The following is a 22049-nucleotide window of genomic DNA, read 5'->3' on the forward strand; positions in this document are numbered from 1 at the left end:
TGCTGTTCATGGTAACAGAGAAAGAGTTCCGAAGGGTCTCACCGCAGCCATAAGTGCTCTTGCCTGGAAGTGACATACACCATGTCCATGTACATTCACTGACTGGATTAGGCATGTTGCCCAGCTCAGTTATAAAATGGCCAAGAGCCGCAGTCTGACCCCATGGGCTGGAAGGAAGAGAACCAGAAATATCTGGCCAGCAGCACTAGTGACCACCACAGTTTACTCTTCTGATTACCAGATAATTGCCTTGCTCTCCCAACTGCAGGCGAAATATAGGCATTCCCATCCCAAAGTAGACAGCCCCAAAGCCTCACCCAGTCATGGCATCTGGATGATGTGCAGGGGGATCTAAATTAGGGGGTGATACAAAGTGGTTTCGACATCAACTCTGGATGTATGTCCTCTTGAGCTAGAGACTTCTGAACTAAAAGAGGGCAATTACCTGCTGTGTCCCCTCCCCAACATCATATATTAATAAATAATGGTGAAAGAAAGCTTGGAAAACCCAGTATACATTCCTATTCAGAAAGGAGGTGGATGGGAGACCTCCATTCATTGGTCCTCAGTCGTTCTAAAGTGCTGAAGCAATTCTGAAATCCATCTGGGCTCCCTGACTTATAGGTAGAGGATGTTCCTTTGGGGTCTTGATTGTTCTTTCAGAAAGGGGCTCCCCAATCCATTGCTCTCTTCAGGCCTTGGTTTTTTCCAATAACCTCCTGGATCACAACTAAGGTGAGACTGAAGAATATGTCCTTTGTAGGAGCTGAGCCGCTTTCTCAGCTGACTTTAGAGCGTTAGGGCCTCAGGCGTTCTCTGGCAGTACAACTCTTTTCAAAGGGAAATAAGTTTCCTATCTAACTCTAGTTTATTTCCATATGCCAAGCCCTCAGTCTTTGGCATACTTATGTTCACTGGATGCCTTTGTAGTTTTGCTTCCAACATTTCTTTATTGACTTAATTGATGATACTTTGAACCTGTCAGCCTTTGGTGGGGAAGCCCCACCTCTGGTCTCTTTTTCCCTGAGGTATTCTAATTGAAAGAATTAACTAAGAAGCCATGACCTTAACTGCATCTTTACTTGGAGACTTTGTAACCCTTTCAAAGTATTAAGAGAGAGTGTGATAGCCTATTCTCTTCCTTTGAACCTCACCCCACAGCTAAGTGCTAATTGTCCTCTCTCATGCAAAGCCTTTCTCCTTTCTCATTTTTCATTGTTTATCTGTTGGGGAAGAGAAGCAGCTACTTTTTCCAACCCTGCAAGTCTGACTTGATGGGCCCTATTCCCTCTTTTTGTTTGTAAACGAGTCAGTTACTTTCTGGGTGCACTTTTTTTTTAATGGTAAATTCCTTTTTATTTTTTTAATTTAAATTCAATTAATTAACATATAGTGTATTGTTAATTTCAGAGGTAGAGTTCAGTGATTCATCAGTTGCATATAACACCCAGTGTTCGTTACATCACGTGCCCTCCTTAATGCCCATCCCCCAGTTACCCCATCCCCCGACCCCCCTCCCCTCCAGCAATCCTCAGTTTGTTTCTGGGTGCACCTTTTAAAATGCAGCCAACAGGGTGCCTGGCTGGCTCGGTCAGTAGCGCATGCAACCCTTGATCTCAGGGTTGTAAGTTCAAGCCCCAAGTCAAGTGTGGAGCCTACTTTTACAAAAATAAATAAGTAAATAAAAATTAAAAAATAAAATGCAGCCGACGGTAACCAACACATGCTACTAACATTTGACTTTCAGTCTCTTCCACAGTATCTACTAATTCTTTAGGTATGTTATCTGCCTTTCAAGTTATCATAACATGATGATTTTACCAAATGCTTTGCCAGCCTCCAAAATTCGTTTCCTCCCTCCCGGCTGCCTGACCTTTTTTGTTGCTGTTGAAGTCACTCCATTTCAAGTAGCAGTCAGCTTCGGGTCTGCTGCAGTAACAGATGATACCCAAGTCTGGGTGGTTTAAAGAACAAAGGTTCATTTCGTGCTCATGCTGTATGTACATTGAAGACTGGCTACGTCGTCACTCCAGGACCTAAGCTGACAGGTCAGCCAACATCTGGAATGTTCCCGTTGCTGTGAGAAAGCGCTGGAGGGTCTCATGCCTGTAATTAAATGTTCTGGCCTGGGAGTGACAACCTATATGTCACTGGTTCACCATTAAAGTGGTTTTCCTTCAGCATTTTTGGGCTCCATCTATCTTGAGACATAAATCTAGCTGTTCTCATAGCTATATCCTATTCCATCATGTAAGTATATTACATTTTATTTACATATTGATGGATGTCTACATTGTTACCAGTTTTTCATTGTTAAAAAAAATTTTTTTTTAAAGATTTTATTTATTTATTCGTAAGAGATAGAGAGAGAGAGAGAGGCAGAGGGAGAAGCAGGCTCCCCGCTGAGCAGGGAGCCCGATGCGGGACTCGATCCCAGGACCCCAGGATCATGACCTGAGCTGAAGGCACACCCTTAACCGACTGAGCCACCCAGGCGCCCTCATTGTTAAAATTACCGCAGTGAACATCTTTGTGTGTGTTTCCTGGTGCACCTGTGCCAGAATTTCTTTGGAAAATAGTTCCTTTTGCTCTTCATTATTACGATGATTCTTTATAATATGCTAAGAGAAGGTGGACCTAAAGTCCACTACTTATCTGTAGCACCTTGTTTGATAAATGTTGGCTTCTCATTTATACACACCTCACTATGGTAGAAACCATCTTGCATGAGTAAATCAGTTGTTTGTGAAAGTCTTCTTGTGCACTTTAAGCCTTGTCTCCTGCTGAACATCTTTGATGAATATTCTAGAAATTCTTAAAAAATGACATCTGGTTGAAGAAGGAGTAGAGGGTGAATGCAGACATTCTGTATCTAGAACCAGCATCACTCCTGGCAAACACAGAACAGACTCTTATCAGTGGTTCAGCTGAATTTATCAAAGCATTTGGATATTCTGGATTGAAGAAGACATGAGTCGTGGATGATAGCTGCACTGGGATGTTCTTCCTTCCCCTTGTCTTTTATCTCCATCCATGGCTTATGGTTAGGAAGTGTAAGATTTGGGTACACCTTGATATCAGGAAGATGAATAAAACTGCATTCAAAAATCTGATAGTTTCTATAAAAGCATTAAAATGTGAATAGAAGAGCATTTATTTTTTTCATGAGGGTAAGAAAGGAACATAGGTAAGTGAAAGCAGTTTCTATTGCCATTTAAACTAATGTAGTGTTCTGATCTTTATTCCCTTTTACCTTAAGCAAAACTGCTGATATAACTGAATGTTCAGAACTCTACACTTTTTCCCACTGTTTTGTGAGTTGCCAACAAAAGCTTTGAAATAAGCAGGAGGTGAAGCAGGAAAGACAGCAGGATTTTAAATAACTTATGAAATGTTTAGGTGTCCCCTGTCATGTTTTTAAAAGTGAGAACACTTTGCAGTCGCTTGTACTTACCAATAGCCAACCAAATAAAAAGCCATGGAGGGACTCTTCATTTCCAAGGGCTGGTGACAGCTGTGGCTGGGTGAATAGTAGATTTCGACTACAGAACTAGATTATTTTCTGGGTTTCACACAGCTTGTTCTGTCCATTCTGTGCTGGGATGTCTCCTGTTTTCCATTGTCACTGAATTCCTCTTTTGTTTGTTTGTTTGTTTATTTATTTATTTATTTATTTATTTAATTTATTTATTTATTTTACTTCTGCATGTACTGAGTGATCTAAGTGTAGACTTTTCTCCATCCCCTCCCCTGATTTCTAGCCTCCACTCATACAGCCTGTCCATCCTACCACCTGCTAAAGATATTAACAGCCTGGAGCGATAGCCTTCTCTATCTTTCAGCAAGCTCATGTAATCATAAACATAGGGGTCTCCCTTCCACCTGCTTTCCTTCTTTCCTGCCTGCCTTCCCTCCTCTTTTTTTTTTTTTTCAAACCAAATAGGGTAAATAAATTATTTGCACTTCTTGGCATCTTTTACTTTTCTCATTAACAGAAGCTTAGGGCTATCAGGCAACTGATATAGATCTCATTCATTCTTTTCAATGCGTGCCCAGTATTCCATGGTTTGGAAACAATAAACTTTGTTGAACAGTTTTCCTGTTACAGGGCATGCACTTTGTTTTCAGGTTTTTGTTTTTGTGTTGGTGGTTTGTTTTTTTTTTAAGTTTTTATTCATTTAAGTAATCTCTACACCCAGTGTGTGTCTGGAACTCATGAATCAAGAGTCACAAGGTCTTCTGACTAAGCCAGCCAGGTGCCCCTGTTTTTTTTTTTTTTAATTTGGCCACTGTAAATGGTGCTGCAATGAACATTCTTTTTTTTTCCTTTTTTATTTAAATTCAATTTAGTTAACATATAGTGTATTATTAGTTCCAGGGGTAGAGTTTAGTGATTCATTAGTTGCATATAACACCCAGTGCTCATTATGTCAAGTGCCCTCCTTTAATGCTTATCACCCAGTTACCCCATCCCCCACCCACCATCCCCTCCAGCAAACCCTCAGTTTGTTCCCTATAGTTAAGAGTCTCTTGTGGTTTGCCTCCCTCTCTGCTTTTATCTTATTTTATTTTTCCTTCCCTTCCCCTATGTTCATCTGTTTTGTTTCTTAAATTCCACATATGAGTGAAATCATGGTATTTGTCTTTCTCTGACTGACTTATTTCGCTTAGCATAATACCCTCTAGTTCCATTCATGTCGTTGCAAATGGCAAGATTTCATTCTTTCTGATGGCTGAGTAATATTCCTGTGTGTGTGTGTGTATATATATATATGAATATATATATATACACACACACACACATATATATATACACATCTATATATATATATACACACCACATCTTTATCCATTCATCTGTCGATGGACATCTGGGCTCTTTCCATATTTTGGCGGTTATGAAATTGCTGCTATAAACATTGGGGTGCATGTGCTCATTCGAATCACTGTGTTTTTATCCTTTGGATAAATACCTAGTAGTGCAATTGCTGGGTCGTATGCAATGAACATTCTTATACCTATCCTCAAATACTGGTGCTTTTTAAATATGGTCCAGGAAAGAATGTCCAATGGAAAAAAGACAGTCTCTTCAACAAATGGTGTTGGGAAAATTGGACAGCCACATGCAGAAGAATGAAACTGGACCATTTCCTTACACCACACACAAAAATAGACTCCAAATGGTTGAAAGACCTCAATGTGAGACAGGAGTCCATCAAAATCCTAAAGGAGAACACAGGCAGCAACCTCTTCGACCTCAGCCGCAGCAACTTCTTCCTAGAAACATCACCAAAGGCAAGGGAAGCAAGGGCAAAAATGAACTATTGGGACTTCATCAAGATAAAAAGCTTTTGCAAAGCAAAGGAAACAGTCAACAAAACCAAAAGACAACTGACAGAATGGGAGAAGATATTTGCAAATGACATATCAGATAAAGGGCTAGTATCCAAAATCTATAAAGAACTCATCAAACTCAACACCAAAAGAACAAAGAATCCAATCAAGAAATGGGCAGAAGACATGAACAGACATTTTTCCAAAGAAGACATCCAAATGGTCAACAGACACATGAAAAAGTGCTCAACATCGCTCGGCATCAGGGAAATCCAAATCAAAACCTCAATGAGATACCACCTCACACCAGTCAGAATGGCTAAAATTAACAAGTCAGGAAATGACAGATGTTGGCGGGGATGCGGAGAAAGGGGAACCCTCCTACACTGTTGGTGGGAATGCAAGCTGGTGCAGCCACTCTGGAAAACAGTATGGAGGTTCCTCAAAAAGTTGAAAATAGAGCTACCATATGATCCAGCAATTGCACTACTGGGTATTTACCCCAAAGATACAAAAGTAGGGACCCGAAAGGCTACGTGCACCCCGATGTTTATAGCAGCAATGTCCACAATAGCCAAACTGTGGAAAGAGCCAAGATGTCCATCAACAGATGAATGGATAAAGAAGATGTGGTATATATATACAATGGAATATTATGCAGCCATCAAAAGGAATGAGATCTTGCCATTTGCAACGACGTGGATGGAACTGGAGGGTATTATGCTGAGCGAAATAAGTCAAACAGAGAAAGACATGTATCATATGACCTCACTGATATGAGGAATTCTTAATCTCAGGAAACAAACTGAGGGTTGCTGGAGTGGGGGGTGGGGTGGGAGGGATGGGGTGACTGGGTGATGGACACTGGGGAGGGTATGTGTTCTGGTAAGCGCTGTGAATTGTGCAAGACTGTTGAATCTCAGATCTGGACCTCTGAAACAAATAATGCAATATATGTTAAGAAAGAAAAAAAGAAGAAGAATGTAGCAGGAGGGGAAGAATGAAGGGGGAGAAATCGGAGGGGGAGAAGAACCATGAGAGACAATGGACTCTGAAAAACAAACTGAGGGTTCTAGAGGGGAGGGGGTTGGGAGGATGGGTTAGCCTGGTGATGGGTATTGAGGAGGGCACGTTCTGCATGGAGCACTGGGTGTTATGCACAAACAATGAATCATGGAACACTATATCTAAAACTAATGATGTAATGTATGGGGATTAACATAACAATAAAAAATTTTAAATTAAAAAAATAAATAAATAAATAAATATGGTCCAGGAGAGGGATTAGCTGAGTTAAAAATGTATGTGTACTTTTCATTTTAAGAGGTGTTGCTAGAGTTCTTCCAAATGATTAGCCTAGCAATGTTCCAGAATACCCTTCCCCCATCCTGTCCAGTAGTAGGTGTCTTTCCTACAATGATAAGAATGGATTACACCTGCAACACTGATTGCATAGCCCAGGCACCTGTTGACATGCCATAAAGTATTTCAGTGGAGATTAAAACTAGGGCTCTGGTCAGCCTACATGATTGGGGGTGGTTGTGATTTTTTTTCTACTTCTGAAAGAATCCGTAGAAGTTTATAGTAGGGAGAGAAGTGGAGTCCATTCTACTGCAATCCATTACTTTCACAGATAAGGGAATTGAGATCCAGAGAGGTGGAGGGAGTGACCCTGAGCTGGTTACCGACTGCTGTTTATGGAAAGCAGCTGTGAATCCTGATTTGAGGTTTGACCTCTTAGCTACACCATGGGCCATGCTGACTGTGAGTTTTAGAGAAGGGACCAAGAAATGTCATCTGTGGGTTGAACTGACTGGTAGGGGTGAACTATTTCCAGTTTTCTATTATCTCCTGCTAGGACAAGCAAGCTTCCCAACCTGCCCTGAGCTGTGTGGGATTTGCTTTGCCATCTTCCACAATTATAATAGGACATTTGTGACCTTGGTCTTGTTAGTGGAATCTGCTGCTCTTAATCTTTTGGGGGTTTGGCGCTTTATTTTTCTATATTTGTTCAGAGTTAGTGCTTCCAAGGGTGGAGCCGCTGGCTTGGACTACAGCTCAAAGGACAGCAGTGAAGCGCTGGAGGAAACATTGCATGCACAGGGATGGCTTCCCGCTCCGTACCTCTCCCCCCGCCCTCCCCAACTTCCCGATGGAGAGGGCTGAACAGGAGGGCAGCCCAGAAAAAAAACTGGAGGTCTGGAGGTCTCCCTCATGTTCCTGGCCATGTAATCTCGGGGTGGGACAATGCACAACTTGACTAGGGCTCATATGGATATTCATATGAATAAAATAAACTTCTTGAAAGAAGTCATTTGAGCTCCCTGTATCTTTAAACTCAGCTTTAATATTACAGTTTCAGATTTAGCCCGTGGAGTCTGCCGAGCGAAATGAAAAGGGAGCCCCCAGATTTTGCAGTCTCATTTGGGTCTGCTCAATGTTCACTGCAGAGCATCTGACAGCACAACATTAACTTTCCAGGTCGCCTCTAAATGAAGTCGGCCTGTTTAGGGAGCTCACCCTGTTCTTTTAATAACAAGAAAAATTATGATGATGGAGATTTATTTTGTTATAGATAAACATCTCGAGCAGATTTCATATATATTTCATATATATATATAATGTACACGCACACGCATGCACACACGTCGTCCCCTAAAGGCATGCCTTCGTGTTGCAGACCTGGTCAGGAGCTGTGCCTATTGGTGGGCTTGCCTGTCAGAGGCCATGGTTCTTCTGGTTTAGCAGTTCCCAAGGCTGCAGATTGGAACCACTAGGGAACTTTCAGAAAATAGTCATGCCCAGGTTGCAGCCCTGAATTAAATCAGAACCTGTGGGAGAGGAGAGGAGAATCGGGATGCTGAAGGCGATTCTAGCCCACAGCTGGGTTGAGGACTCCTTAGCAGGCCATTCTGAGGCAAAGAGAGGGTCTCTGCTTCATGAAGAAAGAAATGAGCTATGACAGGAGCTGTTCTCTTTAGAGTTATGCTACCGTAGGGTCCTCGTCTCTCATAACCCACTCATTTCCTCCTTCCTGCTTATTCTGTAGATTAAAGCAGCAGACCCATGTCTTGTAGAGTCAGCTTGTGGAGGCAAAAATTGAATGCTGTAACAGTTGTCATTGAAAAGTGCCCTAGGGAAATCCAAATCAAAACCTCAATGAGATACCACCTCACACCAGTCAGAATGGCTAAAATTAACAGGTCAGGAAATGACAGATGTTGGCGGGGATGTGGAGAAAGGGGAACCCTCCTACACTGTTGGTGGGAATGCAAGCTGGTGCGGCCACTCTGGAAAACAGTATGGAGGTTCCTCAAAAAGTTGAAAATAGAGCTACCCTACGACCCAGCAACTGCACTACTGGGTATTTACCCCAAAGATACAAAAGTAGGGACCCGAAAGGGTACGTGCACCCCGATGTTTATAGCAGCAATGTCCACAATAGCCAAACTGTGGAAAGAGCCAAGATGTCCATCAACAGATGAATGGATAAAGAAGATGTGGTATATATATACAATGGAATATTATGCAGCCACCAAAAGGAATGAGATCTTGCCATTTGCAACGACGTGGATGGAACTGGAGGGTATTATGCTGAGCGAAATAAGTCAAACAGAGAAAGACATGTATCATATGACCTCACTGATATGAGGAATTCTTAATCTCAGGAAACAATTGAAGGTTGCTGGAGTGGGGGGTGGGGTGGGAGGGATGGGGTGACTGGGTGATGGACACTGGGGAGGGTATGTGCTCTGGTAAGCGCTGTGAATTGTGCAAGACTGTTGAATCTCAGATCTGTACCTCTGAAACAAATAATGCAATATATGTTAAGAAAGAAAGAAAAAAAGAAGAAGAATGTAGCAGGAGGGGAAGAATGAAGGGGGGGAAATCGGAGGGGGAGCAGAACCATGAGAGACAATGGACTCTGAAAAACAAACTGAGGGTTCTAGAGGGGAGGGAGGTGGGAGGATGGGTTAGCCTGGTGATGGGTATTGAGGAGGGCACGTTCTGCATGGAGCACTGGGTGTTATGCACAAACAATGAATCATGGAACACTATATCTAAAACTAATGATGTAATGTATGGGGATTAACATAACAATAAAAAAATTAAAAAAGAAAAGTGCCCTAGGAGTGTGCCATGTGGGTTAGAGACCAATACGCCTCGTGGTCCACCTAGCATAGCCAGTGTTTCCCCTGGTGTTGAAATAGATCGTTGTTCTTTGGCTAAGATTCTGATAAAATCGTTAGCATTTGGGAGCATGGTGTATGCAGAAATAGATCTTTAAGAATTGGAATTGTACCCAGCTTGGGAAGATACTCGAGCCCTAAGAAGCCCTGGGAATTGAGATGGGCGTAGGGGACTGCAAAGTCCTGTTTCTCTTCTCAGGCTCAGTCCTGAGGCAGACCCTGAGTGGAGTATGGGCAGAATCATGGGCACCATTTAAATGGTGAATTTCTCCTTGCCTGTGTCTTCTTTTAGGTACATAGAGTTGAAGGTAGGGGCATTGGATGTTAAATGCACATACAGATGTGACACCACTGCATTTCATTATCGGATATCCAGAAATTGAGCATCTCTTTAAATGCAGAGAATTCAACAGTACTATCTTTCTGTCCTCTAGCATTCCCCTGGTTCGGCATGGATATCGGTGGAACACTGGTTAAACTGGTCTACTTTGAACCAAAGGATATTACAGCCGAAGAGGAACAAGAGGAGGTGGAGAACCTGAAGAGCATCAGGAAGTATTTGACTTCTAACACGGCTTACGGGAAAACCGGGATCCGAGATGTCCACCTAGAACTGAAAAATTTGACCATGTGTGGGCGCAAAGGGAACCTGCACTTCATCCGCTTCCCCAGCTGTGCGATGCACAGGTTCATCCAGATGGGCAGCGAGAAGAACTTCTCCAGCCTTCACACCACTCTCTGTGCCACGGGAGGCGGGGCTTTCAAGTTCGAAAAGGACTTCAGAATGGTATGTCAGCTTTGTGCTTGGTACAAAACAACAAAACCACCTCTCAGAGAAGGAAAGAAAGCCTCTCCCGTGTCCATAATCACGGCTTCTCATGTGGAAGAGCTAGACTGCTAGCCTTGGGACTCTGGACAGGTTCACTTCACCTCTCTGTGCCTCAGTTCCCTCCCGTGTCTGGATAGTTCATACCTTATAGTGTTGTTCCATGCAGGATTAAGTGAGAAAATATGTACCTGGCACTTAGTAAATGCTCATAAGTATTAGCTATCGTCATCATTCTTTTAACAGCTGTGTGTTCCAATTTCCCCATCTCTACAATCAAGATAATCTCTCTACTGGCCAGCCTCAACACACAGGGAATAAAATGAGAATAAAGTGCAATAAAAGATGTAGAAAATAAAGAGAAAAGAAGGTTAGCTAGGTTCAACTGAAGTGACTGGGTATTAGAGAAGAAAGGGTTGGAAGATTTGGGGGTTAGTCTTGCCAGAAAGTTGAAAATATAGTAAGGTAAATTGTAAAGTACACTTTTTCAAAGCCTGGAGTGCAAATTACTGCATTCTGTCATGGAACCAGTGTATTCAGTCTTGCCCTAAAGTCTAGCATTAATGAATAAATTAATGAATCAATACATTATTCGTGGTATTTAATAAAGCTATAAATACAAATTTTATTTGTATCATCAAAAGTAACATCATTTATCCCATGGAGTGTACTAAGTAGTTTCCAGGAGAGCCGGCAACGGAGTCCTAGCACAGTGCCCTGAGTGAGACTGATGATAGCAGGTTTTGGTTTTTCTTCTCAGTCCCCTTTCCCGACATACCCGTGGAATCTGATGCCGCCTCTCACCTGAGTGATCCATGGCATCTTTTTCCCACCAAAGGGGCCCAATGATCAAAGAGTTTTGAAACTGAAAAGGCTGAGATCCAGGGGCATGAAAATTAAATTTGAGCTCATGGTTGGAAAAGCATTGAACCTGAATTCTAGCATTGAACTAGCTGGGTGACTTTGGGTGAGACATTCCCCCCTGGAGCCCTCAGTATTATCATCGGCAAAAAGGTGGCAGTAAAGTGCAGAGGGAAGGGAGGAGTTCTAGAACATCAGAACCTGAAGTCACCTTTGGAGACCAGGAAGTACAGCATTCTTGTGCGACATGGATTAAGAAACTAAAGCTAAGGAGGGATTAAGGGGCTCTAGTAGTGCCTCCTAGTAAGAGCCGGTCTCAGCTCAGTTCTGACTCAGAAGAATATGCTGACCCAGCCCTAGTGCTGAGAACTCCCCAGGTCACCTTATCTGGGCATCTCCACTAGGGAGCCTCAAGAACCCAGGTGACCTGGGACATTTTGCAACATCCCTCAATGCCTCCGTTCCTCCTCGGGGTAATGTACGTTCTGGGAAAAAGTTACTCAATATATGTTGGCTGTGAGCAAGTGTGTTTCTCAAGGTTCTGAACTGAGAAAGGTCGTATTTTAAAATAACCAGGATAAAGAAGCCTCTACTTCTTCAGGCAGGCTGCTGGAGCCTAATGAATAGATTGGAGCAGGGAGCAAGTCCAGAGTATTTGCCAAACAGCCTGGCTAGCTAGGGGCATACATCCATAAAAGAAAGGAAAAGGGCTGCCTTCTGTTTCCACGCTCAGTCTCAGGCAAAATGAAGACAGAATTGATCTCTTCCCGTAGCCTGTCTGTCAGTATGCTAAGTGCCAAAGTGTGCGACGATGGATAGGTCTTCTCATCCTCTTTTCTAGGCCTTCATTCACTCACCCAACAAGGATTTATTGCGCTCCTTCTGTGCGCCAAGTACTGTTACGAACAAAACAAAGCCCCTGCCCTCCAGGAGCATATATTCTAGTGTGGGGAGACGGTCAGTAATTAAATAAGCAAATGAATATAGAAATACAGAATATACCACTATATCCTATGTGTGTGTATGTATATATGATATATGTTATGGAAGGGGGGGAAAAAAAGCAAGGCAAAGGGGATAGTAAGGGTTGGGAGAGTTTTAGTGTGATGAGGTAACATTGGAGCAGGAACCAGAAGTAATGAAGTAAAGCAGGCCAGTATCCCAGGAAGGGTATTTTAGGCAGAGGGAACAGTAAGTGCTAAAACCCTTAGGTGTGCTGAATCCAAGCTCCTCCCTCTTCCCCTTTCCAGAATAGAAAATTGAAACCTGGTTATAAATGATCAATATTTACTACTGTATATATTAAGCAATCTGACAAAATAAAGCAGTGCATATTCTATATATATTTACGTATATAAATATATATATACTAATATATATATTTTAAAGTCCTGCCATTGTTATTGTATAAAATCACTGTTTTTGGTATAATACAGCTTTGCAGAAGTGTATTTTAAAAACCTAAGTAATTAGAGCTAACTAAAAGACATTTAGCAGACCCTGAATAGTTTGTAATTGCTATATCTAATGACTATATCCTTTTCACTTATAGTGAATATATTTAATTCTCAGATAATGTCAACTAGTCTTCATCCAATTTTGAATATACAAGAGCTATAAACCATGAGACAAGCATTAAGTTAGACTCCTGTGTGGAAGACTTTCAACTGAACAAAGCTACATTTCTTGTTTCCTTTTTCTTTCCCTCTCTTTTCCTTTCCTTTCCTTTCCTTTCCTTTCCTTTCCTTTTCTTTTCTTTCTTTTCTTTCTTTCTTTCTTCCTTCCTTCCTTTCTTTCTTTCTTTCTTTGTTTCTTTGTTTCTTCTTTTCCTCTCTTCCTTCCTTGTTTCCCCTTTGCTTCTTTTAACATTTAGGATCACTTAAACTTCTGACTGGCAAAAATTAGCCTTCTGAATTAATGATACACCAAAATGGACACAAAAGAAAAACCTAATCTAACTACAAATGGTCTAAGAAAGTGATAAGCCAATGAGGAATCCCACCACTGAAGAAAGTGATCCTCAAGGGGAAGACTTGTCTATCCCCTGTCTCTATTCTGTGAGTTTTGTTTTTAAAGAACCCACCAGAATATTTTATGTACTAAATCTAATATTTTCATCCACAGCTACACTTCCTAACTTCAACAGGAGTATTCTTTAAAATGCAAAGTATTCTAATAGAGAATGCATAGGGAAAAAAAATCATCCTTTTTGTCCACCTAGCTCTTCATTATAATAGATACTTTTCCTTGTGAGTTTTGTTCAGTCTAAGACTAACTTTAATTAGAAGTTAGAAGTGACTCTTTCAGTTACTTTTCAAAAAAGACCTATCCTCTAACAAACGGGATGTAACAATAATCTTATTTGGTTGACATGAGATTTAGGGAACAGAAAAGGATCTTCTGGTGGCTTTATTATATTTTTCTCAAGGTGTGAGAACTTAAGAATTGGCTTTTCTTAAGCCAGAAATCTCTAAGGAAACAATCTAAAAAAGTTAAAAATAGTGGGAAAATTATCAGGAGGAGGGAGGACAGTTGTGGATATGTGAAATTCTACATCTAAGTGGACCATTCAAGAACATTTATTAGCTTGGTTCCTATTATGAATCCAGGGACTGATTCGTGGCATGGCGGCAGCATGAGGTTTGGTAGACAATGTCATTCTCCACTTGGGTCTGGCTTGACTCTTGACCGCTGGTCTGTGGCCTCTTTATCATTGGGTGCAGGGAGGAAGAAGCCGTCTTTGAGGTTTAGTCATATTTCTCACTCACAGAATATGTTTGAAATTCATCTCTCTCAGGTCTTCTAGGTCTCCTTTGGGAAGAGAAAAGAGCCCTGAGTGAAATTTGTAATTCAGAATCAACTATTTTGTAGGCAAATTATTCTCTGTTTAGTAAGATAACCTTTTCTGCCACTTCCAATATGATTTACAGAGCCAGTGTCCTCAAAAGCACCTTGGAAAGTGTAAGGTATCATACAGATATGTATTTTATTCATTTCTGAAATACAATTTGGTGACTTATTTCTCAATTACAGGGGGGTAATATAACTGGTGTGGGGCAGGTCCATAGAATGCCCTCATAGGAGTAGTTATGGAATCTCTTGGGATAGCTTTTTACCAGATTTATCTGTTTAACTCTTTAATTAGTATTTTTGACAGACTGAGCTGAAGCACATACGGACAACCTTTTACAGTTGTATCCTGAACATGCCTTGTGTTTAGGATCCATCTTTTTTTCTAATATTAGCATACCAGAATCACTGAATTCCCTCTACAAATTAGTCTTCAGTGTGGAAATAGTGTTTTGACTAGTGGACTAGCGCATTTTGACTTGAGATAAGAAGACCCAAATTATTTTACTTCTCACATAATTAGAACCCATGTGTATAGTTCTTTACAGTATCCAAAACATTTTCACACAGGCATCTCATTCGATTCTTGAAGGTAGCCCTGTGAGTTAGCTAGGGCAGGTGCTATGTGACCTTATCCAGTGTCTGTTCTCACTGGGGTCATAGACTCATCCCAGTTCTTCAAGGCCTACTACTGTGTGGTCCAAGGACCAGCAGCATCAGCATTACCTGGGATACTGTTAGAAATACAGTCAGAACCTCTGGGAGTGGAGCCCAGCCATCTGTGTTTGAACAAACCCTCTGAGTGATTCTGATGGCTCCTATAATTGGAGAACCCCACTGCACCCACACACTTGCTTGAGTGACTTTAGTACTAGGCACAACCATGTGAGTTCATCACAGTTGTAGTTTGAAAGGTTTTTCTACTCTGCTTCTTCCCCTACTTGCTAGCCTTGGGATCCGGAATAGGTCACTTAACCCACTGACCCCTGGTGATATATTTCATCCGCAAAATGGGTCGTAATAATAATAATAGCTTCCTTGCCTGAAGTCCTACAGATGAGATCCATATAGTTTTTTATTAGCTTCCATTATTTACACAGAGTTTGTTTGAGTCTTAGGACATGCTGAGGTTTGTTGGTTTTATATTTGGGGAGTGATTTAAGCTTAATGATTTAGGAATTGGCAGAAGCCATATTTTCTAAAAGTGCTAAGGAGACTTACAAGCAGTGGGATGCTGAGGCCAGTTCCTACTGGCTTAAGAGAGCCCATTGTGTGCATGTCTTCCCAACTCTGTGTTTAGTGACATCATGTTGGTAGCTTGAAATTAGCCATCATGGGGGCAATTATACCACAGAAACTGTAAATGCTGTAAACTAGGCTTTTGCTCCCAGAGAGCTGGTTGCTAAACATTTACCAGCACACCTTGGTTACAAGGTATGTTCACATGAGCTCTAACTTCATCTGCATGATGAATCTGATATTTCAGATCTGTCATCATTTAGGACCCATCATAGAGATCAGCATTAGAATATATATAAAATTAATAGGATGGAAGTCAGCATCAGCCTACAGATATGTTTGGTTGGCCTGCAATATTTACAAAAAAAAATTAAATAGCTGTCAGCTAATTAATTACATTGAGTCCTCATTATGACATGGCAACAATGGGCTGCAGGTGAATTGCAAATATGTATGTATTGTCCTCTGTGTGTGTTCTGTTACATTACATCTAGCCCAGGGCTTTGCTCTTTTATGTTTTCTTACTGTCTCCTGTAGGCGTTTGCATTTGCTACCCCTGATAGAAAGCTAAGCCCAGAGAAAGAGTGTTTTTCCACAGCTAGGATCTGAGCGTGCTGAATGTTCCACTGAGTCTATTCAGTTGTATTTACAAACTACAGAGTGTGAGAAGTAATTCCCATCTTGTTCTGAATTTCAGATGGCCCCTGTGACTCTCCAAGTTATGATTTGACTCACTGCTTACATTTGGGAGCCTGGACTTTTCTCTGGATGGTGAAGACTTTTAAGGGAGGTCTCTATAGGTCTCAGTGAAAGTGACGAATGTTTCTGTTTCCCTGTTTGGGAATGCATGACCCAGGCTTCAGAAATATCTATCCTTCAGTAAAACGGATAGCAGAGATGTTTGGTTGCTGCTGGCACTTTATTTGAAACTGAATTTGATGAGAAAGTTGAGATAACAGTGTTTCCTTTCAGATCAAAGTTGTGTGTGCTTAGTTTATTTGCCTTGATAGGTTTTTCTTTTTCCACAGCATAGGTTCAGGATGTCCCGCTGGACACAGTGTGTCTCTGTCTGTGTTTGTGATGTTGGCCCTGGGCATGAGCTGTTGATATTGTTGATGGACTCCTGATTAATTTTTAAGCAGGTTAACCTATGGTCCCACGACTGGCTGATGAAATTTCTACTTTTCAGTTTGGTTTGATCCAAGAAGTGGTAACTTTCCCTGTCCCACTTAACAGATGTTTATTAAGCAATTATTATGGGCCAGGCCTTGGAGCATGGTGCTCAGGGGCACCTGATGAACCAGAAAACGAACCAGAATGTGATTAGTGCTGTAAGTGGAAGAGGTTAATAGGGCTGAGGAATGGAGAGGACAAAAACAGCATTTACACGGCTGTGTCTCACTGCCATCTTTCAGGTCTCCAGGTAGTTCTATACCTAAAGTATTACCCGCTTAAAACATGCGTAATTACTTGCTTCTCACTCAAACTTTTCACTCGGTAAAAAAGGAAATGTTTGGAATCATTTATGAGATAGATTTACTTTATCAGCTAGTGTCATTTAGGATGATGGTTTCTGGGGACCTCCTTTCTACTTGCTAGATGGTATGCTGTCTGATTCATGACTCACTGAATAGAGCCAATTAGATCTTTAAATTAAAAAAAAAAAACAACCCAGAATGATTGTTTCTTTGTATCAAGAAAACTTGTACCACCTTGCTGGTAACCTATTCAAACTAATTCTGCTCTCTAAGTATAGATTAGTGGAGTTCGTTGAATGGGAAATGCAGATGAGTGATATGAAGTCAAGAGTATTCTTTCAGCTCTTAACTTTTGTTGCAAATATTTGTGTATTTTTGGCAAAATATCTAAGTATAGTACTTGTTTAGGTTGTTTCCAGATCCCGGAAGCAATATGCATTATGAAAACAAGAGAAGAACAACGAGTCCCTGGGAGCTTTTTGCTAGTTGTATCACTTAGGGAAAGTTATTTAGGCTCTGCAAGCCTTACCCATAAAGCGAGGATAAAACATCTACTTAGAGGATTTTGTGAGAATTAAATGATCTACTACAAGTTCTGGGCATGTAATGAATAACAAATACTAGCTATTATTTTCTTAAAGATATTTCTTTAAAAGTTTAAGTTAGATCTTACAAATTATCTTCCTTTGTTGGCTTTGTGTCATGTTGGTGATTATTAGATTTACTATTATTATTTTGTTGTTGTTGTTCATGGGAAATGATCATCAACCCAGACATCTGGATCAGCAATAATTCTCCTCTCGGGGACCATGAATTAAACTTTTAAGGCTGCAAAGTGGCCACTCTCCCCTAAGGCTGCCCCACAGCCAACTCATCCCCATTTACTTTTTTCCCCTATACCTGGGAGAATGGGAGTTTTTGTCTTATAGGAGCATGAAAAGACACTTTGGGACCACCCCCGCTATTCATCAGAGCCAACATTTTTTGAGCCCGTTGTACATATATTATTATCACGAAATCTCTACAACAACACTGTGCAGTGGATAATATCCCCATTTTACAGAGAGGCAACTGAGACTTCTCAAGTTAAATAACTTGCCCCACATCCCTCAGTTAAGTGCTAGAGCTAGAATTCAAAGCCAGGTCTATCTAACTGCAAAGCCCAGGCCTGGGAAGAGGAGAGTTGGGTTTTGTGGGCTCAAAGGTGATTGCCCCCAGATCCCAGGCTCACCATGCCTCACTCAGGACCGTGTGTGTGGGCAAGTGTGGGGTTCTTCCTGCTTTCAGAACGTTCTCACTGTCCTCCGCCTGCGGGAGAGCCCTGGTCTTAGTGATACGCTGTATTGGTTTCCTGTGGCCACAATGTGGTAACCAATGGCCACAAATGCAGTGACTTAGAACAACAGAAATGTATTCAGTCATAGTTCTAGAGGTGACCAAAATCAAGCTGTTGGCAGGACCACACCTCCTTCTGAGGCTCTCGGGCAGATTCCATTTGCCTCTTCCAGCTTCTGGGGGCTGTGGGCACACCTTGGCCTATGGTGGATGGAGTACTCCAGTCTCTGCCTTCGTCTTCACAGCCTTCTCTGCCCATCAGATCTTTCCCGTGTGTCTCATAAGGAAGCTTGTCAGTGAATTTAGGGTCCACGCAGATAACCCAGGATGTTCTCTTCATCTCAGGATCCTTAACTTAATCACATCTTACAAAGACCCTTTTCAAAATCAGGTAACATTCACAGGTCCTAAAAATTAGGACCTGGTCATACCTCTCCGGGGCTACCAATTCAACCCATTACACATGCTCCTGGATGCTTTTCCAGCAACCAGGCAACTTCCTGGCCTTCAGTTCCCACTGTGGGCAGACATGAGGTCTGACAAAGGCTGCTTTTCTGTCAGAGCCACTAATGATCCACAGGGTTTCACAACTTGGAGTTTTAAAGATGTTTTCATGCTTTTACAGTTAATGACACATGTTCGGTCCAGCTAAAAGCCCCTGGGGCTTCCCCTGAGGTGATCATAGCCTCTCTCACGAGGTTTTGTTCTCTTTCAGATTGCTGACCTACAGCTCCATAAACTGGATGAACTGGACTGTCTGATTCAGGGCCTGCTTTACGTTGACTCTGTTGGCTTCAACGGCAAGCCGGAATGTTACTATTTTGAAAATCCCACAAATCCTGAATTGTGTCAAAAAAAGCCGTACTGCCTTGATAACCCATACCCCATGTTGCTGGTGAACATGGGCTCAGGGGTCAGCATTCTAGCAGTGTACTCCAAGGACAACTATAAAAGAGTTACAGGGACCAGGTAAACACAGTTTCTACTAGGAGAACCTTTCTGTACCTAAACCCAGGCCTCTTCCTTGAAGACCAGTTTATACAAAGGTTATGTGTATCGAACACATTTTTCAAAGAAAGATCTTACCCTTCTCAGCCAACCAAAAAAGATTTATTGCATGATATGTTAAAATAGTAAGAGGGTAATTTATGTAAAGGGTCATAAAACCTAGTCCTTAGCCTGCTGGAAACTGGTCAGGTTGAGGGAAGAAGGATCACACACACCACAGGAAAAGGCAGTACGTGGTAAGTGCCAAATGAATTGCGGGGACAGGAAGAAAATAGAATCCAGAAGTAAGGATGCTTGGGATGGTCAGAGAGGGCTTCAGAAGAAACCTTCTTTTGGAATTTCCTTGGTGCCTAGCACAGGATGAATTGCTTGACATAATCCGTCATTCCAACCAGTAAACCAAACTGAGTTTACCAAAAAATGTTTTTTTACCCTCAATTGGATGTTCCACCTGAACGCCGGAATAGTTGGCACACCTCACAAGGAATTTTGGAGTGCCCCGGACAGGAAACCAGCCTGCAAGTGCAGCTGGGCAGAGTGCCTTGTTCTTCAGTGCACACGCGCCCCAAGGGCAGATGTGCTCAGCTTCCTGTTAGCTGCGACTTGGCATTGGGCAGAGAATCCGGGGTCAGAAATCACTGAGAAATTCTAGTGTAAACGTAATTTTAAAAGTTTTTCTTACTTCCAAGTGAAGGATTTGGTATGAGATGTTTCTCCCGCTTATGAGACCACAGAACCTGTTTTTGGAGGAGTAATTTAAGGAACGAGTGCCATGTGGCATGTGCTTTTGGACATGATATCGAAACCATTGTTTTTAAAAGATGAAGATATGTAACTTTTCTGGGCCTCAGTGTCCTTGCTTGTGCCATGCAGGGGGGTGTTTCTTAGATAGGTTCTTTGGGCATTTCCAGCGCTGAAATGCTGCAGCACTCGTCGTCCATTAGGAGAGGAGCACTGTTTTTCTCCCGTCTATCCATGAGCTGTGACGGGTCTGCATCAGTCCGTGACTCCACTGGGGAAGGGAAGATTGAGCCCCCCAGGGGATTTTGGCAATGTCTTGGAGACTTTTTTTTTTGGCCGTCACAATTGGAGGTGGGGTGCAACTGGCATCTAGTGGCTAAAGATCGGGGGTACTGCTAAATAGCCTACCATGCACAGGGCGGCTCCCCAACAACAACAAAAGTACTGACCCTCAAAAGTCAATAGAGTACTGCCGTTGAGAAACCCCAGCGTGTGGGGGCACACGCGTGCGCATACGCACACACACACATTCTCACTGAATCCTGCCTGTGTTCAGAATAGAGGATGCTAATTGCCCCTAGGCATACCTTTTCTCACTGAGCATACAGAAACTCAGCTGACTTGCTCACAGAAGAGTCACAACTGACCCATGGCTTTATGAGGACTGTCAGGAGCATCAAAGACAAATGAATATTTCAACCGAGCTGGTTTTACCTTAGAAAGCAATCGCCTCATTAAAGTACAATTTTGAAGAAACCTCAGACTTCCTCCCAGGAGTCATTGAATTGATAGAGCAAGTCCCAGGGTAACAACAAGCTAACCACTGTCCTCAATTAGAGATATTTATCATCTTGTTGATTAACACTTAGCGAATTCATGAATCGCAATCACAGTTCTATTTTCTCAAACTTGGAATTTCCAAGAATCTGGATCATCTTCTTTAACAGCGGCTAATGAGCTCATTGTGGTGTTTGGCTTCTGTTACATGTGTAATCATGCTCATAAATTCCAGTTATTGGTAAATGCCCATTAACGACCAGTGTTTTGCAATCTTCAACAAATCCTGTCTGGATGCCCAAGTTCCCCTGCGAGTGCTTTTCAATGAGTAGTTTTGGAAACGTGCTATAGCAGACTGAAGGTTAATGGAGAGCCCTTCTGGGGGCTGCCGCAGGCAGGGGAAGGGAAGGAAACGTCTATTCATGCTGCAGCCCTTCTGGTCCAACCAGAGTTGTTCTGCCAAAGGCTTCTTTTGATCTAAGTTGCAAAACCACTGATATAAACTATGACGGTGAGCCGCGAACATGAGTGTGCGGAACACACTTTGGGAATCACTGATCTAAGCAAATGGCCTCAGCTTTAAGTTTGCTACTGTTACTGTGAACTGAGAGGTGTAACTCCGGGGTTTTTGTTATCAGGCTGTGCCCTAGCTTCTCCTCGGACATTTTTATTTTTAGGAAGCCACAGCATTACAGTAGATCAGTTCAGTTCTCTTTTAACAGATGATTTTAAATGGTTTGTTTCGTGTTATGTGTGATTTTAGTGCATCTTAGATTAGGGAGCAACGCTTTTTTTTTTTTTCTATTGACGCTACTCCAATTTTATTGTAGAAGCCAAAGGAAAAAGAGGACTTTGCAGCCGACATTGTTGCAATGTGCAGATGATTAAAAGAGGAATGTAAAGAATTTTGAAACTTCGGTGAAAGGAGTAGTACAGCTCATCTCATTGTTTTGGAATCTATTTTAAGAGCACAAGCACTCAGTAATTGAAGGTTTCTTCTACTTTCCCCTAAAATCCCTCACTACAAGGTTGTTGGGTTTTTCAAAAAATAATGATGCTATTCAACAGCTGTCTCTGGCCATATGTTTTTGTCTCCGATTTGCTGAGGGTCTTACTGTGTCTGCTGCAACAAACGATGTGTCTGGTTGTGAGCGAGAGCACCACATTGACTAAATACCGGTTAGCAGGTTGAGGATATGAATAAAGTGCTCTTCTGCGACTGCATTCTTTCCTCCTGCCTGCAGCGTGCCCGCTACACAAATGCATGCTCGCTTTCCCCACGCAGCCCCGATGCGTGGTCCGCAGTCGCCGGTCATCTTCCAGTCACACAAAGCACTTCCGTCCTCACTCGTACCAACACATCAGCTGATGAACTGCCTTCTTTCTAAGTCAGCCAGTGTCTCCCGTTGC

The 22049-nt window shown here is 42.1% G+C and overlaps 1 protein-coding gene across 5 annotated transcripts in view; it reads left to right on the forward strand.

The window, feature by feature from the left end:
• The window catches only part of PANK1 (pantothenate kinase 1), a 56479-nt gene that overhangs the window by 23445 nt on the left and 10985 nt on the right, over positions 1 to 22049 (forward strand). For all 5 annotated transcript variants that reach the window (XM_036084692.2, XM_036084695.2, XM_078077398.1 and 2 more), the window contains 2 exons: positions 9959 to 10311; positions 18829 to 19082. In XM_036084692.2, coding sequence (XP_035940585.1) covers positions 9959 to 10311; positions 18829 to 19082 — 607 coding nt within the window. The remainder of the gene's footprint in view (positions 1 to 9958; positions 10312 to 18828; positions 19083 to 22049) is intronic.

The sequence above is a fragment of the Halichoerus grypus genome, chromosome 7 (genome assembly GCF_964656455.1).
Source record: "Halichoerus grypus chromosome 7, mHalGry1.hap1.1, whole genome shotgun sequence".
In the NCBI taxonomy this organism is placed as follows: Eukaryota; Metazoa; Chordata; class Mammalia; order Carnivora; family Phocidae; genus Halichoerus; species Halichoerus grypus.